The sequence below is a fragment of the Mauremys mutica genome, chromosome 6, assembly GCF_020497125.1.
Source record: "Mauremys mutica isolate MM-2020 ecotype Southern chromosome 6, ASM2049712v1, whole genome shotgun sequence".
In the NCBI taxonomy this organism is placed as follows: Eukaryota; Metazoa; Chordata; order Testudines; family Geoemydidae; genus Mauremys; species Mauremys mutica.
In genome coordinates this window covers 46912475-46935887 of record NC_059077.1, presented here as the reverse complement: position 1 = coordinate 46935887, position 23413 = coordinate 46912475, and the positions used below count along the sequence as shown (strand labels likewise).

The following is a 23413-nucleotide window of genomic DNA, read 5'->3' as shown; positions in this document are numbered from 1 at the left end:
CCCCCACTTTTTCCTTGCCTGATCAGGGCCTTTGTTTTTTCTTTCTCAGGCCACAATCTGCAGCCTTGAGTAATAGATTATGCCCAAGACATTGGGCTCCAAACCCTGTGGCATGTCTGACAGGTCTCTTCCCCTCAGTGACGAACACTCGAGTGGCCTCTGTTTGGGGGAGAGACTTGCATCTTCCAAATGTAACAGCTGCTTAGGATTTAAAAGTAGATCTAAAAAAATGAAGGGAAGATTTGTTAAAATGCCTCTTGATGATGGAACATCTTAAGAGCTGTGGGGTCCAAGTCACATCCTGTACATCAGATTTGGTTGCACAGAGAGCCCTAGCAGCTGTCACTGCCGCTGCGGTAAGCAGTGACCCTGAGGACTCCTCAGAACTGTCCAGACCATCAAAAAAGAGATCCCATTTCCTAGGATGGGATAAGAGAAAGCGAAAAGTCACCCTTTTGGTTTGGATTGTGAGAGGCCTCATGTACCAACAAGGGTATTGCTGAACTCCTATCTCCTCTGGTACCAAGACCCTGGCACTAGCTAGAAATCCACTCCACATTCCTAGAAGTCATCTGTTAAGCTACAGCAGCACCTAAGTTAGTCCAAGACCCAGTGCTTCCAAAGCACAAAGGCTCTTAAGGTTAAGCAGAAATAGTCATCAGCCACATCTTCTGCAGGCAGCAATGAAGGCACACAAATTGTGCTATGGTTCCATTTCCAGGACCACCCAGCGTTCTAACTCCTGAATATTTATCTTGAGTCCCTAGTACCATCCAAGGTCCATTTCCACGAGACTCTTTGGATCCTGGAAGAACCTGACCCTATATTGTGCAGGGAATATCACTTAGTATGAACTTGCTTCCTGTTGGTCTCCATCCCTCAAGGAGCACCCTGAGGAAGAAACCCCTTGGAGGACATAAACTTGGCAAACCTGGCAAGGAGATCCTTGGGATCCTGCCCCCTTCCCTTATGCCCCACCTCATTGGACTAATTGAGACAGGAGCTACAATCCCTCCTAAGACTGGGGGTGATCAAACCTGTTCCAATGGACTTTGTTGAGAAAGGGTTCTATTTTGGATACTTCCTCATCCATGAGAGAAACGAAGGATGGAGACCAATTCTGGCCTTCAGAACTCTGAACACCTTCATCCACTGTCAGTGATTGAAATGGTAACCCTAGCAGTGATAAATCCCTCTTTCACCCAAGAGATTGGTTTGTCTCCCTTGACCTTTAGGATGCTATTTTCCATATATTTTCTTCATCAGATGGGAATAATAGTCTTTTCCTACCTGGACGATTGACCTGAAAGTTGCTCATTTCTCAAGGTACTGACAGCAACCAGCAAGGCTCTATCTCATGTTCTGCTCCTTTGGCTCTGCCTCAATGTGGAAAAGTCTCTGCACTCTCACCCACTCAATGTGTAGATTTCATCTGAGCCACTTTGGACTTCCTCACTGCCAGTGCATACTTAGCCTTGTTTCAGAATACAATAATCTTCAAACCACAACAAGGGCTTGCCTGTAACTTCTGGGCCATATGGCAGCCTATATGTTGATGGCACCCGTGGCAAGAATACATTTTCAGGGTCTCTAAGCCTGCCTGAAAACCTGTCTACACCTGCAATAAACATAGTCCATCCAAGTAGGTGTTCATATCTTGAGGAGTCTCAATTCTCTAAAGTGGTAGAAGGATCTTCCAAAGATATGCATGGGGAGTTCTGTTTTTGTAGCCTCCTCTCACAAGGATCATCACTACAGATGCTACCGTGATAGTTTTTGAAAGTGTGCTGCAGCCTAACAGCACAGGGCAGATGAACAGTTCATGATGCTTGCTGGTACTTCCTACCCTACATCAGGGGCCACCCAGTCAGAATAATACATTGCTGCTCTGTTGTCCAGCACTGTATCGACAAGGAGGTGAGAGATCCCAGCTTTATGCACTGAATCTGTAAGATCAGGGAATCGGGGCTTATCACACCACATACCGATCTCATTGGTTTATCTGCCAGGACTGCAAAACACAGTGGTGGACTCTCTCAATGGGCATTTTTGCTTCAACGAGTGGGAGCTGAACAACGAAGTATTCCAACGGATATGTCTTTCCTGGGGTCATTCGAAGATGGCTCTCTTTAGCACACTATTTGATGCAATGTTCAAGGGGAGGGCATGGCTGCAACTTGTCAGGAAATGCCCTGGTCATCTCTTGGCCTTGTGTATTACTGTATGCTTTATCCCCTGAAGCCTTTGTTGCTCAAGGTCCCAAACAAACAGAAACAGGAGAAATTAGTAACCATCCTCATAGCACCATTATAGCTGAAACAGGTGTGGTTCCCAGAGCTGATTTGTATGTCTTGACTGGCATTGGATCTCTTCACACAGGAGTCAGGAACCATCACCCAACTTAACCTATCTGTGCTTCACCTCAAGACTTGGCTGTTAAATGGCTCTCTGGTACGGAACAAAACTACTTCCTGGAGGTACAAACAGTACTGCATAATGTTGGAAAACCAATGGAAAGGAAAACTCCACATGCTGAAGTGGAAATACTTACTGGGTTGGTGCAACCACTAATCTATACCTCCAAGTCTTGCCTGACACACCTGCTAAATTTTAAAAACCACAGGATTATTGCTGAGCTCCATTAAGATGGTTCTTTGAGTGCTTGCTCATGTTGATTCCATTCGAGATGTGCGCGTGCCCATGTACACAGCCATCAGCTTTTGCCTTAGTTTTACCTGTAGGGCCAGCTGTGGCACCCTTTAGAATGCTACGGTATATCAGGCGCTGCCGGCCCACGCCTCTTAGTTCCTTCTTATCGCCCGTGGTGGCAAGTTGGAGCGCCTCTCTTGCTTGATGAGAGCTAGCAGTTTTCTTCCCTTAGACTTTGTGCCTTTGGGCCTCTTGTACATTCTTGATAGTGTTAAGTAGTTACTTGTTAGTCAATAGTTAGGGTCCCAGTGGGGACTTCGTACCAGAGCAGGGCATGCTCCGGACTCCTGGGTTTAAGCTGTGCTTGGACTCCAGCAGGCCTATGCCTGTGAGTGAACCCCATAACAGCTCCCTTAAGTGCTTGGGGGGAGTCATGCATGAAGGAGCGTTGCCGGATCTGCAAGAATTTTTGGCCCTGCACTCAAAAAGAGAAGGATATTTGCCTCAGGGCTCTCCTGATGGAGTCCGCCCTCCGCTTGGCTTCTGAGCCTTCTATGCAGGCCGCACTGAGCGCCTCGGCCTCCGTGCGCAGTGCACTGCCGGCACTGGCCTCTTCCTGACACAGTTCGCCGTCACTGAAAGAGAAGGCTAAGAAGCACTCTCCTCCATCCCGCCCACCTCAAAATGGGCCAAGAAAAAATACTTTGTGCTGGCCAAAGGTTTCAAGTACCTTTATACTCACCCACACCTGCCTCACTGGTTGTGTCTATGGCCAATGAAACAGACAAACAGGTCCCCACTGCCTGTACTCCCAAGAATAAAGAAGCCAAAAAGCTCTACTTGGCAGGAAAACTTATTCAACAACTAGCCTCTAATTCCAGGTGGCGAATCATCAGGCCTTGCTGGGCTGATATAATTTTAATCTTTGAGACACACTTCAAAAGTTCCAGGATTCCTTTCCTTGGGGTCAGGCTCAGGAGTTTGGCACCCTGGTAGAGGAAGGTACCATGGCACCCAGATGTTCCCTGCAAATGGCATGGCACTTGGCAGCAAGGGTGGTGCTATTGGCTGTAGTCATGCAACACAGCTCTTGGCTCCAGATGGCGGGTCTCTCCCAGGAGATTCAGGACCTCCCCTTTGACGGAGTCGGTTTCTTCTCCGATCAAGTGGATGCCAGGCTACACAGGTTGAAGGACTCTAAGGCTACCCTTTGCTCATTGGGCACGCATACCTCGCACTATGCCACAAAGCCATTCTGGCCTCTGATGTCTTCGAGGCCTTGGCAAGCCCAGGGATCTACAAGGAGAAGGGATACTGGGTTTAGCCGTCGCTGCCCTTCTTCCTCTTGCTCACCAGCCCAGCCCAGGCCCACTAAGCACCCAGGGGGCCCAAAGCGATATTTTTAAGGGTATGCTCAAGAACAACGTTCCAGTCATCTGGCTGGATCCTGCTCATCCTTTCCTCAACCGCCTTTCTCCATACCGCTCGGCCTGGTCGCAGGTTACTGTGTTAGACTGCTGGGTCCTGGACATAGTAGCTCAAGGCTATACCCTGCAGTTTGTGGATACCCCTCCTTCCCACCCACCCTGCTTTCCCGTCCCTCTTCAGGGACCCCTCTCATGAGCATCTCCTGGTTCAGGAGGTGAACAAGCTCCTGCAATTGGGGACTGTGGAAGCAGTTCCTCGGGACATGGAAGGCAGAGGATTCTGACCTCCATTATCCCCTCTCTGGATCCGGGGGACTGGTACGCCGCTCTTGACTTAAGGATGCTTACTTCCATGTCCCCATATTCCCAGGACACAGACGTTTACGCATTTCATAGTGGCCAGGCGCCACTTCCAGTTCATGGCACTACTCTTTGGCCTGTCCTCGGCCCCTAGGGTGTTCACAAAATGCACGGTGCCAGTAGCGGCTTACCTCAGACATCAGGGTGGGTAAGGGGTCCAGATCTTTCTGTATCTTGACGACTGGCTCATCAAGGGCAGGTATCCGGAGCAGGTGCAAAGAGAAGTCCACATAAACTCTATGCACTGGACCAGCGTTAATCGGAGTGGTTCTGGACTCCATGCGAGCCAGGGCCTTCCTTCTGGAAGTACGCTTTCAGGCTGTATCAGATCTCATTGCCCACATGAGGCATCCGATCACCCTGGCCTACATATGGCTGCGGCTGATGGGCCACGTGGCAGCATGCATGTACGTGATCAGTCACACCTGGCTTTATCCACAACCCCTGCAGACGTGGTTGGCAATGGTCTGTGTTCCCAGCAGGCACCCCTTGGACTGAGTGGTCACGATACTGAGCCATGTCTTCTCATCCATGTATTGGTGGCTAGGCCCCAAGTCAGTGCTGCAGGGAGTTCCCTTTGTGTCCCTGTTACTGTTGCTCACCGTGGTCTCGGACACGTCGGACCTGGACTGCGGGGGTGCCCACCTGGGCAAGCTCAACACCCAGGGCCACTGGCTGCAGCACGATCTAGCCCTTCTTATCAGTGTCAGGGAGCTCAAGGTGTTGCACCTGGCCTGTCAGGCATTCTTGCCCCACCTGAAAGGCAAGGTGTTGCAGGTCCTCATGGGCAATATGGCCTCAGTGTATTACATCAGCAGGCAGGGCGGTGCCAGGTTGTCGGCCCTATGTCGGGAGGCGCTCAGCCTCTGGGATTTTTGCATGTGGCATTCCATCCATCTGGTGGCCACCCACCTACCTGGAACCAAGAATGTCCTGGCAGATCACCTCATCAGGACCTTCTCATTTTGCCATGAATGGTCCCTCCATCCGGAGGTGGTCAGCCTGATCTTCTGAAGGTGGGGGACTCCGCAGGTGGACCTGTTTGTGTCCAGATGGAAGAGGAAGTGCCACGTATTCTGTTCCCTGCACGGCAGAGACAAGGGATCCCTGTCGGACGCCTTCCTGATTTCGTGGTCAGGAACGCTGATGTATGCCTTTCTGATGGTACCATGTTATCCACATGGTCCTGCTAAAGGCAAAGCAAGACACAGCGTCTATCATCCTCATAGCCCCAGCGTGGCTTCAATAGCACTGGTTCGGCATGCTGCTGAGTCTTTCGGTGGCTGACCCATGCAGTTACCTCTTCGGATGGATCTGCTGTCCCAGAACTACAGCAGTCTGCTGCACCTGAAGCTGGTGTTGCCGCACCTGGCAGTGTTGCTAAGTACAGTTGAGCGGGAGTGCTTAGCTGTGGTCCAACAGGTCCTGCTGGGTAGCAGGAAGCCTTCCACCAGGGCTACCTGTGTGGCAAAGTGGAAGTACTTCATATGTTGGGCCTCAGAAAAGCACATTCGTCCAGAGTGTCTCACTGCAGGACATCCTGGACTATTTGTTGCATCTTAAGCTCCAGGGCTTGCCATTGTCTTCAGTCAAGGTACACCTGGCAGCCATTTCGGCAGGTGGATCTTCACCCATCCCATGACGGTGCAGTTCATGAAAGGTCTAGGATGCCTGTACCCACCCATCTGGGACCTGGTCCCCCTCGTGGGACCTGAATCTTGTGCTTTTGAAGCTTATGAGCCCCTCCTTCGAACCCTTAGCTTCCTGCTCCATTCTGCCTCTCTCCTGGAAGGTGTCATTGGTTGCTATAACTTTGGCCCGGTGAGTGTCCAAGATCAGGGTGCTGATATCAAAGCTGCCCTATGATCTTCTACAAAGACAAGGTCCAGCTGTGTCCGCACCTGGCTTTTCTGTCCAAGGTCGTTTCCCAGTTCCACACTGGCCAAGATGTTTACTTACCAGTCCTCTGTCCGAAGCCTCATGCATCAGATGAGTGCATGTTGCATACTCTGGACATCAAACGGGCGTTGACCTTCTACATTGACAGAACACGGCCGTTCTGTAAGTCAGCGCAATTGTTCATTGCTGTTGCAGACCGGATGAAGGGTTGTCCGGTGTCAGCCCAGAGAATCTCATCTTGGATTACTGCCTGCATCCACTATTGCTACGAGCTGGCGAAGGTGCCCCGGCTGGCAATCATGACGGCTCATTCTACTAGAGCACAGACGTCTTTGGTGGCCTTCCTGGCGCAGGTGCCAATCCAAGATATTTGTTGGGCCACCACTTGCTCGTCCCTTCATATGTTCGCATTGCACTCTGCGCTGACCCAGCAGGCTTGAGATGGTGCTGGCTTTGGCAGAGCTGTGCTACAAGCTGCATGACAGTGAAATCCGAGCCTATCTCCTTTGGTACTACTTGTGAGTAACCTAGAATGGAATCAACATGAGCAAGGACGCGAAGAAAAACAGTTAGTTACCTTTTGTAACTGTTGTTCTTTGAGATATGTTGCTCATGTCCATTGCATTACCTGCCCTCCTGCCCCTCTTGTTGGGAGTTGTCGGCAAGAAGGAACTGAGAGAGAATGGGCAGGCAGCGCCTGATGTACCACGGCATGAGCGTGGCACTTTAGAGGGCGCCAAAGCCAGCCCTACGTGTACCACCAAGGAAAGAATCTCTGGGTGTGCACGTGGGTGCACGCACATCTAGAATGGAACGGATATGAGCAGCACATCTCGAAGAACAACAGTTACGAAAGATAGGTAACTGTTTTTTCTCTTAGCTGCCATCACAGTCGTCTATCTACTGCCCTTTTCTGGGGTGGGATGTGGCAGGGCTGCGAGGCCTCCAGCAGGGAGCCTCTGGACCTAGTCCACCCCATCACAAGGCCTGCTTGGGTTTTTCTCTGAGAGAAGAGCAGCAAAATGTATTCAAAAGGGGCTGAGAGTGGCCAAAAGTAGAGGACATACAAATTCTTCATATTCTAGTGCATGAAATACGAAACATGCATAGCCAGAAAAAATGTACTCCACCCCACAGTACTGCTAAGCTTCCACTGATGCATCAGCAATTGGCTACATGTAATTGTACACATTTCGGCAAACAGATCCAGATGTCTGTATGAGGTTTATTAAAGGTTTTTTTTTTTTCAATCTTTTTCCTCTTGTCAAATTGAGGTATGTTATATGGATGTACAACTTAGTCCACAATGCTCCTGAGGAAAGCCACGTTTGAACCTATAGGAAACTTTTTCTTCCTTCATTTGTCCCTCAATATCTTGTTCTTGGTAGCCTACACCTCAGCCAGGAGTGTAGGGGAACTATGACTTATGGCTGACCCACCATACACAGTATTCTATCTCAATAATGTGTCACTATATCTACACCCTCAATTCCTAGCTTAATCAGGAAATTCACCTGCTGGCATCTTATCCCAGGCCTCACTCTTCAAAAGGAGCAGTGAGCCTCCATACACTGGACATAAGAACAGCTCTCAACTCTTTACTTTGACAGGACTAAATCCTATATGATGACCCCTAGGCTTTTCATCCTGATTACAAAATGAATGAAAGGGCATCTGATTTCTGCCAAAGACTGGGAGTCCATCGTAACCTGTTGTAAAGCTTTGGGTATTCGCCCCTGAACTAGGATGATTGCCTATTCCACCAGGGCCCAGTCTACCTCTGTAGCCCTACTGAAAAACACACCTGTCTCAGACATACGCAAAGCAGCCACCTAGTCTTCGGTAGGCATGCTTTCCCAGTGCTGTGCTATCATTCCCGCATCTGGAGCGGATGAGGCTTTTGTTGGTGCTGATCTACTGTCCATACTGAATCTGTCTCTTTAGCACCATCCTCCGTAATTGAGATACTGCTCTGGAGTCTCTTAAAGTGGAGCACCCAAAGGAACACTACTTGTACAGTAACTGGAGTGCTTTTGAGATGTGTCCCCCCCTTATGGGTGCTCCTCTACCTGCCCTCCTGCCTCAGTCTTCTCTCTGGACTTCTGTGGTTGAGAAGGAACTGGAGTGGTGCAGGAGTACCTAAGGTGCAGGTGCAGACCTGTGGATAGTACTGATGAACATGTCTGATCAAGAGTGTATGGGGATGCAAACATCCTGAAGTAGAGCACTTACAGGGACACGCTTCCCGAGCTAAGTTAAGTAACCTTTCCATTCGTTGTGACAATAATTCTGAAACAGTTTCACATTTGATTAGGATTGCAGTAAAGCTGCACTAATAAGGAAAGAGGAATGGAAGAGACCAGTGTAGATTAGTAAGTGGTTTTATAGTCTGTGCCTGGCAGGGCTAATGCAGGTGACGTTATGCACACCCCAGGCCAATTAGGAATCTTTGTGTCATATTCGTAACAGTAGTGAAGCTGGGCCCAAATCTTGAGCTAGGATCATTAAAACTGTATCCCTCTCTGCAGAGCCATGTTCTCATTGTGAAGGTCAAGTTTTTTTGGTGGGTACAGTGGGTTGGATTAGTGAGGTGGTGGTTTTGGTTTCATTTTGGAAAGATGCCTGGGAGAGTCCTTGACTAAGGAGGAGTGGAGTGACTAACATGTTGAGTGGTTATATGAGTAGGGACCGCAAGAAGGCTGGGACAAGTGGGTGCCATCTTAGTACTTTTCCATCTGTCCTAAGGGTTAAGTGAAACAACATGTACAGCACATGATGGGAGCTTGAGTCTCCATTCAGAGGATTTGGACTGTACCGAGAAGCATTCTGGAGCATTAATTTTATGATGTTGCAAATGTTCCAACTTTCAGTTAAGACATGATTTTATCGAATGTATAACATGATTAAAACTAAATTCTTAGATTTTCCTCAATTATTCAATACATTAACTTGACTTAAATTAGAAGTTTTGTAACATACAGTCAAAATTTTATAAGTCAGAAACTTTCAAAGCCAGATGCCTGTACCTCAGAAAATCAGACCACTTTTTTTATTTAGGAGCTTAACTTCGGGGGTAGGTTTGAAAAATTTAGCCTATTGATCAATATAAACCAGTTTCTAAAAACAAAATTTGGCTCAGGAAATTGAAAATTGACAGTTGTCTGAATTATGCGTTTTTTTTAACACATACATATTAAAACCTTTCTTTGTAGGTTGATACCTGTCTTAGTAAATGGTATGAAGTACTCAGAAATAGATATTATTCTGCTGAAGGTGAGCAACAATTTCACTTTACTTCTCAAAGCATGTATTCATTTGACTATTAACTTCTAAATTACTGTGCTAGGGCAGATTCTACCTAGCAGGTAGCTTGTACAGTATGGAATATAGCTAAGAAGTTGCGCTCATTAATCCATTCTACCACAGAACTAGAATTATTACTGCACAATACAAAGTATTTCTCTGCCTCTTCGTTCATGTTTCTGGAAGAATGCTAGACAAGAATGCAGGAATAATTAGTGGCCCTTTTGGTCAGGTGGCCAGCCCCAAGGTGGCAATGAATCTGAAGAAGTTGTCATAGCTTTCCCGAACATATTACCTACTATATTTGTTCTGTTTTTAAAATATCTCGGGCAAGATGGCTGTACTGTTTCATAAGCTGATGGTATGATAACTTGTGAGCATTATTAATGTTTCATTTTTAACAGGGGGATGTTGAAGAAGATGAAGCTATTCCAGATAGTGAACAGGACATAAGGCCTCGTTTTCATCGTTCACGGACAGTGGCTCAGCAGCATGAAGAAGATGGTATTGAGGAAGATGATGACGATGATGATGAGCTTGACGATGATGATACTATTTCTGACTGGAATTTAAGTAAGTCAAATGACTGTGTTAGGTAGTGTAAAATCTACAGCTCATGTAATTCAGAATCCTCCCTTTCTGACGCCTTGTGTGTTTTAGTGCATTGAACAGAAGTGCTGAGATTTTTAATTTTGGGATAGCTCTGTTCACATTCTTGAAATCCTTTGATTGCTTGGGACTCTTTCTGTTGCTTAAAAAGAATCCCTGCTGTGTAGCTAAATTTACGTGTTTGTAACTAGTGTATGTTTACCTCAATTGGTCAGTATGGGAAATGGATCCATTGGTTGTTTCTGCTCAGATTAATGAAGACTTACAACACCACAAACCATGGCTCATCTGCTGAACGTGACTGGGCATTAAGTAACTTTTTAGTGCTTTAATCTTTTATATTTAAGGCCCTGAGAAAAGCACAGATTTTTTTTTATTATTAAATTCTCCAGCAGTGTCATGAGTAAATGTGTGTTCAGGGGATATGCATGCTGCAGAGTCCTCCACCTCCCAAAGAGCTGTGAATTTTTCCATCAGCAGGACTTCTGCCTCCCTTCTGAGGTGCTGGGTGGTTAGCTGGGCTGATCTCATCCTATCCCATGGAATTAGAGTGGAGGATGGGCTGGGGGTGTATGTCTTGCTGATGGACAGGGTAACAAAAGCCACCTGGATGAACAGCAAGAGCCAGCTCAGCAAATAAATGAATCATTTGGTGCCAGCTGACCTGGGCCCAGGGCAGGGATCAGGGCCTCAGCTCCAGTCCAGGCTGGTTTTACTGCTTCTCTGGCTGGCGGGGGGGAAAGGGAGCAGTGCTGAAGCGACTAGAAGCCCCGCCCCACCCCACAGCGGCCGTGTAGGGCCAGGGGAGATGTCTCAGCTTCTCATCAGCTGATGCTGTGACTGGGATCCATTCCATTCTCTCTGCTTCCTCATACCCTTGCTCATGTTTCAAGCAGCATTGGTGCTGGTCCCAATGGGGAAATGGATCTTGGTCTTAGCTCCTTGCAGGCCGGCACTGCAGTCTCTCCCAAGTCTTTTGGGACCACTGTGGGCGAGGCTGGGACTCATAATTGGCATGTCAGTGCCACCCCTCTGCCCCAGCCAGCCAGCCAGCCAGAAACCGCATCAGTGGTCTGGGCCAGGGATTTGCAACCCCCCCTCCCCTTTTTTTTTTTTTTAAACCCGTGCAGCTGCAGTAGGCACCACAGCCCACTATTAACGCTTCTTGAGGAAAATTAATTTTAATTATCTAAATATAAACTAGAACGCTGTAATAAACAGTGTACCTTTCATTTTAATGTTAACAGTTGTAATGATAGAAATCCCTAGCAATATACACTCAAAAAATGCTTCAAGACCTTTGAAATAGTTTTAGTAAAATGATACTTTAAAAAAGTTGAGCAAAATGTGGTGTTCAAACAGGGAAAGCAGTTTTGTATAAAACTGAACAATAAGCAACATAACAATGTTAACAAAATTGTTGGAACACATTGTGCTGTGTGATTTTAAAACAAAATATTGTCCAACTTTGAACACTGTATTGTGTTTTCAATATTTTTAAAATCTAAACTATTGTGCTGTGTAAGTAAAGACCCAACCCTATTCTCTACTAATTAGAATAGAATCACATTGTAAATTAAAATATAAAATAACTTTTTATAGACCAGGAGTATTCCTAATGGGATGGATGTGCTTGCTTCTCCTTGCACAGTTTTTTCCGTCTGGGAACATATGTTAATGAGGGTCAACCTGATATCATCTTCCGTTTTCAGCCTTTCAGCCAGCTCAAGGTGCAGACAGTGGATAGCTAGAGTCTGTGTGCTGGGAGGGGTGTTGCTCAGGATGGAGGGAGAAGATTGGTTTCTAGGGGCTGTGTGCAGGCAGGGGGGTAACCTGCTCAGGGTGCAGGGAGGGGCTGTGTCTGAGGGGGGTGCCATTGCTGCGAGGCCCATCCATGCACTCAGTCCCTAGTTGGCACAATGGGGACAGCTCCTTCTGGCTGTGTGCACCTTGCTGTCCTATATGATCACGCTGGCCACTGGCACCCAGTGGTTCGTGGGCACCATGGGCTTACACCTACCTGATCCTGGAGGGCGCGGCAGCTGTTACTCAGCCTACATGGGGAAACTGCCCTGGGTGTACAGAGTGCCTGGTGTCACTACTCTTTCCCCCCCCCCCCCCGAACGTACCTCTTTCCCCCCGTAGCGGGCTTGGGGACAGGGTGGTGTGGCAATGTCAGGCACTCTGTGCATCCAGGTCGGTTTCCCCACATGGGCTGTGCTGTGAGGTGTCAGGAGCTGCTCTCCTGCCCTCCCCTTACGCTGCCTGTATGAAGAAACTGACCTGGACACACAGTGCTTGGTGTTGCCGCTCACCTCTCTGAAACTGGGTACCTGCGTACCACCCAGGACTGTTGTGACCCACCTTTTGGTCACGGCCCATGGTTTGAGAACCCCTAGTACAGGCCAGGCTCTGATCCCTGACCTGGGCCAGGCTGGCTGGTGTCATGTGCTGCTTCATCTTGCTCAGCTGGCTCTGGCTGCTCATATAGGTAGCATTTGTTATCCTCACCGTGAGTGAGATGCCTTCCCCTGTCCCCCATTCGCTGATCATAGAAATGATCTGCCACCTCTGGGATGCACCATGGAGAGCTACAAACAGGAATGCCCACTTCTGCCTCCCTACTGCTGGAAAAATTCTGTTTTCAAGGTTTTTGTGTGTGGGTTCCCCCCTCACCCTCCTTCTTCCCCTACCACCCTGGAGAACTGGAAATTTAAGTGCAAACTGAGATTATCAGATAACACATGGATTCTAGTAACTGGGGCCAGACATTCTGAACCCGTGGGAAAAAACCACAGAACTTGGGCTTGTTTTTGGCTTAATTGGCATGTGAGTTGCTTGTTGGCTAGTTTTTTGGCTTGTAGCATGTTGCTTTTGCGATCAGCTCCTGGCAAGTGGGGTTAAGAGGAGGAAAGAGTCGGGGTGCACAGCGGGCCCATTACAGTCCCAGACTGCACGCCAGGGGGCTCTAGTCATAGTGTTGGGGTTTTTAGGGATTGGCTTGTTTTGGCCTTGTTTTGAAATGGGATTAGGTTAATTTTTGGCTTATTGTGAAAGTTGGGGTGCTTATTTACTGCGTGAAAGTTGGCAGCTGTGACTGGGTCTCTAAGAAAAACACAGAATATTTTGTTTAAAAATAATCCAGATGCAAATAGAAAATTGTCAAATATATCACAAAATAATGTGCAACACCCATGTTCCAGGAATTCCTTTTAGAAGCCAAACGTAGATTCAGGCTCATGATTGATCTTTTCCAGAGACAGTCCAGATGTTAGCTTGTATATTGCTATAAAACACAGTTTAATCTGGATTTTTCTTTTTTGATTTTGTTGCATTCATTACTGTAAGTGGAATAGTTATCCTTATATATTTAGCTGACTGAAAAATCGTATAATTATTCCTGAACTGGAAATATGCTGGTACTAAATGTGAAGTTCCCTCTTATTGTCTGATTGCATAATCTCAGAATTGCTGATTCTATATATAGCAGATTAGAAAGTAAATGGTTTGAAAATGTTGGTCAGCAACTTGTTTTCCTGGTATCTGAGCAGGCTGAATGAATAGACATGGTATAGTTTTGGTTTAGCTTTAAATGTTTGTCATACTCCAAATAGAGTAACTCCTCACTTTAACGTTGTCCCAGGTTACATTGTTTAGTTGTTACGTCTCTGATCTATTAGAGAACATGATCGTTTTAAGTTGTGACAGGAGTGCAAGTAAAGCTGAAGACTTACTTATACGGGGGCCGGGCCTTGGGTGGAGGGGGCGGGGCTGGTCAGTGTCCCCCAGCCAGCCCTTCCACACTGCCAGGCCCACGCTGCCCAGGGCTCCAGCAGTGATTTAAAAGGCCCAGGGCTCTGGCTGCTGCTGTGGTAGCGGCATCCGGGGCCCTTTTAAATCACCAGCCCCGGGGCAGCTGCTCCTTTTTTGCCCCCTCCCCCCCCTCGCAGTGGCCGGGAGGGGTGGCCGGGGGGAGGGGGAAGGGCAATAACATTAAAGCATTGCTGCAGTAGCACTTTAAGCAGGGTCCTTTGCTGCGGCAGCGCTTTAACATCTCCTTCTCCTCCTCCTCCCCCCCCGCCTCCCCGGTAGGGACCCAGCAGGTCTGCTGACGGGGGCGGGGCGACGCAAAGGGGCAGCAATGTTAAAGCTGTACTGGCTTACTTTCACCCCTGAGTTGTGCTATGCTCCCTTATAATGTTGTTTGATAGCCGCTTGCTTTGTCCACTGCTTGCAGGAAAATCAGCCCATTGGAGCTAGCTGGTGGGGGCTTGGAACCAGGGTGGGCTGGCAGGCTCCTTAAGTTCCCTGTGCAGCAGCCTCCCAGTAGGCTATCAATTGCTGGGCAGTTCAGGTGTCCCTCCCCCCACTGCTGTGTACTGCTCCTGCCCTCTGCCTTGGAGCTGCTCCCAGGAGCCTCCTGCTTGCTGGAGAGAGGGTTCGGGGGGGAAAAGAGGGGTGCCGATGTCAGGGTGTTCCCTGCTCCTATACTCCATCTCAGCAGAGGGGACAGGACTCAGGACGGAGGGAGCTTGTTGCCAGCAGCTGTTGTCTCAACTTACTGATCTATTTAAAAAGGCAGTTTACTTAGAGTGGAGTCAAAAGGGGCAGTGCGCGTCACTCACACTTTCACATGCACCCCCCCCGGCACTTTGGAAAGTGGAGGGAGCGATGCGTGGTTCATCATCACGTTCAGTTTCTGCAGGGAATGTTTTCAGCCGCTGCCATGCGTCTATTGAGTGTCCTCCCTCCATTTGTGTAGCCTCACACTCTACAAGGCAGCATTAACAACGTGTTAACCCTTGAGGGCTCAGCCGAGTGCTAGCTCATCATTTAGCAGCAAGGCATTCCCTGGGAAATATCCCACCCTCTGACTCCACCACCTCAACCAAACTTCACAATCATCATTGCTGTGTACAATATTAAATTGTTTAAAACTTGTGCACATGCACACACAGTGTGTGTGTGTGTGCGTGTTAGACTTTTGTCTGGCGAAAAAAATTTCCCTGGAACCTAAACTCTCCCCCCATTTACATTAATTCTTATGGGGAAACATCGTTTTGTTTTAAGTAGCATTTTTCAGGAACAGATCTACAACGTTAAGCGAGGAGTTACTGTACAAAATTATAATAGAAATCTTTGTACTTGGTAGGAGCGTGAAACTATTTCATGAGAATTGAAGTGTATCACTCTTCTCACTAACAACTTAGTTTTTCCCACTTTTAGTGTTTGCTCCATTTTGAGATTGCTTAATGGTAACTATTTTGTGAAATGGAACACTTTTTCCCTGCAACTAATCCACACATGTTAATCTCTGTTCTATGGTTATTTATTTGATCTTGAGTAGAGAAAGCTGCCTGTCCATGGCTCTCTAGCCCATAAATGCAGTGTCACTTTTTCCCTGGAATGTTATTTGTGGTTCCAGAATACAATGGGCCATTTACACACTACAGTGAAACAGAAGCATTGCTACCCTGCTCCCGCTATTGCCTAGCTCATCTCAATTGATTAGACTCTGCCTGTTGGTATGCATACTTCCACCTTTTCATGTTCTCTGTATGTATAAATATCTCCTGTCTGTGTGTTCTATTCTATGCATCCGAAGAAGTGAGCTTTAGCTCACGAAAGCTCATGCTAAAATAAATTTGTTAGTCTTTAAGGTACCACAAGTACTCCTGGTTTTTTTAAAATGTTAGTGTGAGGCTAAGGTAGTTTGAAATGGAGACACAATGTAGTAATTGGTATTATAATATATTCAGATTTACGATATATTAATTCTCAGGGAAGTGTTCTGCTGCTGCACTAGATGTCCTTGCCAATGTATTTCGTGATGAACTTCTGCCACACATTTTGCCCCTTTTGAAAGAACTGCTGTTTCATCCAGAATGGGTGGTCAAAGAATCAGGTATCCTGGTTCTAGGAGCAATTGCTGAAGGTAAGAAAAATTTGCACTCCTGCTATAGCAAAACTTGAGTATAACTAACCCAGTGGCCTACAATCTTTTTACTCACAAGATCACTTTTTTTAATGTAAGTGCAACCCAGGATCTGCCCCGCCCCACTCACTCCATCACCCCCTTCCTCTGTTGCTTGCTCTCCCTCACCCTCACTCACTTTCACTGGGCTGAAGCAGGGGGTTGGGGTTCAGGAGGGGGTAGGGACTCTGGGCTGGGGCAGAGGGTTTGGAGTGTGGGAGGGGGCTCCAGGCTGAACCTGGGGCAGGGGGTTGGGTTGCAGGAGGGTATGAGGAGTGCAAGCTCTGGAAGGGAGTTTGGGTGCAGGAGGGGGCTGGAGCAAGTGTTGGGGTGCATGAAGGGGTTCGGGGTGTTGGTTCCAGGAAGGGGCTCAGGGTTGGGGGTGTGGGCTCCCACCAGGCGGTACTTGTCTCAGCTGGTGGCACAGTGGGGTAAGACAGGCTCCCTCCCTGCCTGTCCGTCCGTCCATGTTGTCGTTTCCCCCCTCCCCCACCCCCCTCCCCCCCCGCGCGGAAGGGGCCAATGCTCTCCCGTGGCACCTGGTGAGGGGAAACATGGCTCTGTGTGCTGCCCCTCTGTAGGCACTGCCTCTGCAACTCCCACTGGCTGCAGTTCCCCATTCCCAGCTACTGGGAGCTGAGCGGACGGAGCTTGCAGGCAGGAGGAGCATGTGGAGACCACCTCCGCTCTCGCTGGGGCATGCTAGCTGCTTCTGGGAGTGTCATGGGGCTAGGGCAGGCAAGGAGCCTGCCTTAGTGGGTCACCCGTTTTTTGGCCTGTTCTGTTCATTTCTTCTGAAGCACCTGGCATTGGTCACTGTTGGAAGACAGGATACTGGGCTAGATGGACCATTGGTCTGACAAAGTATAACCATTTTTTATGTTCTTAATTTTGGTTTTGAAAACAATTAAAAAATCTCCTGTTTTGAATAATAGGACTAAAAACAGTTAAGAAAACTGTTATTAGTACAAAGAGTATTAAAAAAATTCTAAACTTAATTTTGTAGGACATTCTGTAGGACAATCATAAAAACATCTGTTTTGTCCTAATATCGGAGGGTGAAACAATTAAACTTATTAAAAAAAAAAATCTAAATTGTTAAACCAAATAAGCTACTATGTGAGACTCAGATTCTCATTGTCCGAAAAATTTGGTAGGTTATGCCTTCAGGTTTAAAGAACATTTGTAATATGCTTGGTATATTTTAGTCCTTACATGACATTTCTGTTTGGCTAGCTGTTTGCAAGGATTGGAATCTTTTTCTCTCTGATTTGATTACTGGTTGAGGGCTAGTGCTTGGGAAAGCTTATTAATATGCTTAAGTGTTTATAGCCCAAAGATACTGCATTTCTAAAGTACTAGTGTATCTGTGTTGGTAAAATATAAATTTCTAGCTGTGATTCCAGCCTCCTCTCATCTTCTTCTCTCAAATGTGTCTGCCTTCTTCCACATTGCTCGTTAGGCTTGTTATGCCCTTTTAAAAGCTGTTTACCATCTGTACCTTACTCAGATTCTACTAAAAACTCATTATCTACTCATTAAGGGTACCTCTTTACTTTTTTTAATCACCATCAAGCTATGTCTTACAGACTTACTGCCTATTGCTCTTGTCACACCTTGCCTTCTCCTCTCCACCCATCCCTTTTATCACTATCACTTCTTGTGTAATCAGTAAGGTTAAGATTTTGTCATGGTTATTTTTAGTAAAAGTCAAAGACGGGGTCGTGGGTAATAAACAAAAATTAATGGAAGCCTCTGATCCATCTTACTTTTACTAAAAATAATGGGGGAGGCATCTGACTGCGGGATGCTACGGGAGGAGGTGGGCCTAGCACCCGCAGCCCTGGCGACTGGGCCTTCCGGGTGCCTCTCGGTCGGTGTCTCTCCCTCTTCCTCTCACGCAGCTGGGGACTGAAGCGGAAAATGTCAGCGGTCTCTGAAAGTCACGGAATCTATGTAATCAGATTTATATTTGGTGTATACTCCTCAGGACATGGGCTGTTTCTTACTTTTGTGAGGCACTAAGCACACTGAGTCCTTGGAAAAAAAAAATACTGATAAAATAACTGATTTAGGTTGAAGTTTTCTATGTAACTTCCTTGGATCATTGTCGGCCCTCTTGTGAATGTGAAAACAAGTGACCTTCTGTCTTTCAGACTCCAGTGAGAGTACCACAGTGGAGGTGCAAACATTTAGTGCAAATAACTTGCTTGTGACTGTGCAGTGCACGCAATAAAAGTAGTACCATGTCCTCAGGAGGTAGGGATGTGAAACTAGTGAAGTTTTATAATTATTACTCAATTACAACAAAATTAAGGAAAATATTTAAAGTGAACCACAATCAAAAATCTAGTCATTCTTGTTACTCTCTTGCTCCCCCACGCTGTTCAATTACAATATACTTTAGCCAGCTCTGAGGGTTAGAAACTCTGTAAAATTTTCAAGCTGGTTTTTTGATGGTATACATCTATATTTCTAGCCCTAGCCTTTCATGAAATGTTGATGTTTAAACTGACACACAACCCTTATCTCCTCCAGTCTAGCAGTGCTTTTTTTGGCATTGATTTAGGACTTAATGTAGCTGTAGCCAGTTCCAAACCTTGGAACAATGTCATTTTGAGTCCATTATGTAGCCCAGGAATTACACTCAAGTCTAGCACTTACAAATTTACCACGTTCACTGATACTAAGATTAAAAGTTAAGAATATGTTAGTAAACAAAAAGCAAGGAAGATCAAAGCTTAGTTTGCTTTCAGTATATAGGCAGAATAAGGTATTGAAACATTTTCATCCTGCCTTGGATGTTGATACATTCCTGTGTATGTTTACTCTACAACTGACTTGTGGAAATTCACGGTTAAAAACTGTCAAGTATCAGAGGGGTAGCTGTGTTAGTCTGTATCCACAAAAACGAGACATCTGAAGAAGTGTTTTTTTTACCCACAAAAGCTTATGCCCAAATAAATCTTAGTCTTTAAGGTGCTACCGGACTCCTTGTTGTTTTTACAGTTAAAAACTGTGAAAAATCAAAACAGTTTAATTTTGGATAGACCATAAATAAATTTTTGTGGTTTTATCAGCAAAACAAAAAAATGAAAACGATTCTTCTTTGTGTGCTTGCTCACATTGATTCCGTTTTAGGTGTGTACATGTCCATGTGCGCAGATGTTGGAGATTTTTTTTGCCTTAGCGGTATCCGTAGGGCCGGCTATGGTGCCCTCTTGAGTGCTGGTGCCTAAGAAGAGCTTGAAGAGTGACTCTGTGGCACAGAGCAAGAAGGGCAAAGGACCCAGTTCAGGCTGCCAGCCCACACTGGAGCCACATGGGGATGACACGCCCACCCCCACATGATGGGGTCCCCTAGCCCCCTGAAGGATCTGGCACCGACACCAGGGAGCGGTAGGGGATCTAGACTGGTGGCAGGGCTGATGCCTTCCCAGGCTCTTCCTGGTTCCCAGAGAGCAGAGGCCTCTACCAATGCCTTCCTGGCCCAGGTGCCAATTCAGGATATCTGCAGGACTGCTACACAGTTGTCTGTCCAGATATTTACGTCTGATTATGCGCTTACCCAGCAAGCCCGAGACAATGTTGACTTTGGCAGAGCAGTGTTGCAAGCCGAATGACCAAGAACTCTGAGCCCGCCTCCAGGGAAACTGCTTATGAGTCACTAGAATGGGATTGACATGAGGAAGCACTCGAGGGCAGGAGGGAAAGGTTGCCTACCTTTTTGTAACTGTGGTTCCTCATAGAGTGCTTGCTTATGTCAATTCCATTCTAGATGTGTGCGTGCCCATGTGCGCAGTTGGAGGTTTTTGCCTTAGCGGTACCCGTAGGGTCAGCTGTAGCGCTCTCGAGTGCCGGGCTCATGCATTGGTATAGTAGGCGCTGCCGACCCTACAGTCTCTGTTCTTCCTTACCGCCCGTGACGGTTGGTCGGAGTGCCTTGTCTTGGTTTGAATTCTTACAGTCCATTGTTCTGTCTCCTTTGTTAGTTGATAGGTACTTAGTTAGACCTTTTAATTTAAATGTTAGAGTAGTTGTTTAGGAGTTCCCCTCAGAGCAAGGCATGCCCTGTTCCCCTGGCTTTGAGCTATGTTCATTGTGCAGCTGGCCGATCCCCAAACACTTTAAACAGCTCTTGTGGAGGTCACTAAATGGGTAAGTCCCACAAAAAGGACAAGTGCAGGATCTGCCAAAGCTTTCACCCTCGAACTCAGAAAGGAAAGAGATATCTGCTTGAGGTCCCTCCTCATGGAGGCTGCGCTTCGTCCTACCTCAGAGTACTTTTGTTCAGACTCCACGCCCAGCACCTCGGCATCAGCACGTTGCGCACCACTGGCACCGGTACCCTCCGAGCACCGTTCCCCTTCCCTGGTGCCTAAGAAGCGGTTGAAGTCAATTGGCCCACCAGTATCGTAGAAAAAGGGGGCTTTGAGCAAAGGACCTGTGTCTGGTCACGTGCCTGACCCAGAGCTGCTTGGGGGTACCACTGAGGTCAGACCTCCTAGTCCAGCCAGGATCCTGCCTCTGGACTCCTGGGAGCAGCAGGAGGTCCCAGCCCCTAGTAGGACCTAGAGGGAGTGGTCCTCGCCTCTACTCAGACCAGAGCTTTCCTCCCTGAAGCTCTGTTCCAAGACATGACAGACCTGATCTCATGCATGCAAGCCCACCCTCTTACCACTGCGCTCACGTGCCTATGATTGTTGGGCCACATGTGGCCTGCACTTACATGGTCCGGCATGCGTGGCCCTGCCTCAGGCCCCCTACAGGCTTGGCTGGTGTTGGTCTATTTCCCCAACAGACAGAGCATGAACTGTGTGATCAAGGTCCTGGACCATGTACTGTCATTACTCACATGGTGGCGGAATCCTGCATCAGTGTTGGAGGGGGTTCCCTTCATGGCTTCATCCCTGCCAGTGACCCTAGTCCCTGATGCCTAGGACCTTGGGTGGGGAGCCCACCTGGGAAAGCTCAGCACGCAAGGTCATTGGTCGAGTCACGATTGCTCCCTGCACATCAACGTAAGGGAGCTCTGAGCAGTTTGCCTGGCCTGCAAAGCTTTCCTATCTCACATAAAAAGCAGGGTGGTCCAGGTCCTGACGGACAATACACTGGCTATGTTGTATAGCAACAAGCAAGGCAGGGCCAGGTTGTCTGCTCTTTGTCAGGAAGCCCTCAGGCTCTGGAACTCCCGTATGCAACACAGCATCCATATTGTAGCCACACCTCCCCGGGGCCAGGAATGCTTTGACAGATCGCCTCATCAGGACCTTCTTGTCTTGCCACAAATGGTCCCTCCATCTGGAAGTGGCTAGCTTCGTCTTCCAGAGGTGGGGAACTCCCCAGGTGGACCTGTTCGCGTCCAGTACATATTCTGCTTGTTCTGGGGGATCGACAGAGGCTCCCTGTCAGACGCTTTTCTGCTCCCGTGATTAGGGGCTCTGTTGTATGCCTTCCCTTTGGTGCCACTGATTCACAAAGTCCTCATGAAAATCAAGCAGGACAGGGCGAAGGTGATCCTCAGCACCAGCTTGGCTGCACCAGCGCTGGTTCAGCACTGTGCTGGACCTCTCAGTGGCTGCTCTGTTATGGCTGCCACTCAGGCCGGACTTGCTGTCTCAAACCACGGCAGTCTTTTGCATCTGAACCTGGAGACGCTGCACTTGACGGCTTGGCTGATGCATAGTTAAATGCGGAGGAGCAGGAGTGCTCGGCTGCTGTCCAGCGGGTCCTGTTGGGCAGCAGAAAGCTCTTCACCAGAATGACCTACTTGGCCCAATGGAAGTAGTTCGCTTATTGGACCTCGAATAAAGGTATTCGGCCCAAGCAGGTCTCATTGCAGTTGATTCTGGATTACCTTCTGGACCGCAAGCTCGAAGGCCTGTCCCTTTCGTTTATCAAGGTCCACTTGGTTGTTGTTTTGGCCTTCTGTCTGCTGCTTGAGGGTAAGTCGGTTTTTGCCCAGAACATGACTGTTAGGTTCCTCGAGGGCCTCGAGCGCCTTTATCCACACATTGGAGATCTCTTTCAGCCATGGCATCTGAATCTTGTTTTGTCATGGCTCACTGGACCCCACTTCGAGCCTCTGGCTTTCTGCTCTCTTTTTCTCCGGTCCTGAAAGGTCGTGTTACTTGTTGCGATAACATCTGCCCACCAGGTGTCTGAGATTAGGGTGCTTACCTTGGAACCATCCCATACGGTCTTCTGCCGGGACAAGGTCCAGCTGCGGCCATACCCAGCTTTCCTGCCCAAGGTGGTCTCCGTTTCCTATGGGCCAGGACATTAACTTACCTGTCTTTTTTTCTAAAGCTGCATAAGTTGGAGGAGTGTAGATTGCACTCCCTAGACTTCAGGAGGGCACTAGCCTTCTGCATTGAAAGGACCAAGCCATTCTGCACGTTGACGCAATTATTTGTCATGGTGGCCGACAGGATGAAAAGTTGTCCCGTGTCCATTCAAAGAATTTCTTCTTGGATCACTGCCTGCATTCACTGCTGTTAGGATCAGGCCAGAGTTCCACCTCTGGTGAACATAACTGCCCATTCAACCAGGGCGCAAGCCTTTTCGGCAATTTTCCTAGCCCAAGTGCCTATCCAGAGCATCTGTAGGGGGCCACCTGGTCATCCGTCAACACGCTCACATCCCCTTACGCACTTACTCAGCAGCCCTGGGATGATGCTGGCTTCGGTAGAGTAGTACTGCAAGCTGCTAGACTGAACTCCGAGCCCACCTCTGAAGATACTGCTTTTGAATCACTTAGAATGGAATCAACATGAGCAAGCACTCAAAGAAAAAACGGTTACCTACCTTTTTGTAACTGTTTATCGATGTGTTGCTCATGTCCATTCCATTACCCACCCTCCTATCCCTCTGTTGGAGGAGCCGGCAAGAAGGAACTGAGAGGGTGTAGGGTTGGTAGTTCCTAATATACCCAACACATGAGCGTGGCACTCAAGAGGGCACTACAGCTAACCCTATGGATGCTGCTAAGGCAAAAAATCTGACGGCTGTGCACATTGGCGCGCGCACACCTAGAATGAAATGGACATGAGCAATACCTCTCGAAGAACAACAGTTACAAAAGGTAGGCAACTGTTGTTTTTCAAATCACATTAAACATTTAGCTTGGCCTGAAATTAATAGCTTGTTTAGTTTTTGGACAGTTAACCACTCTTTTTTAATTAAACTCAAG

General features: G+C 47.7%; 1 protein-coding gene across 4 annotated transcripts in view; it reads left to right on the top strand.

Annotated features, from left to right (window-relative positions):
* TNPO1 (transportin 1) overlaps positions 1–23413 on the top strand; it is a 172799-nt gene that overhangs the window by 95560 nt on the left and 53826 nt on the right. For all 4 annotated transcript variants that reach the window (XM_045020832.1, XM_045020830.1, XM_045020834.1 and 1 more), the window contains exons 10-12: positions 9548–9608; positions 10043–10211; positions 16030–16182. In XM_045020832.1, the coding sequence (XP_044876767.1) occupies positions 9548–9608; positions 10043–10211; positions 16030–16182 (383 nt within the window). The remainder of the gene's footprint in view (positions 1–9547; positions 9609–10042; positions 10212–16029; positions 16183–23413) is intronic.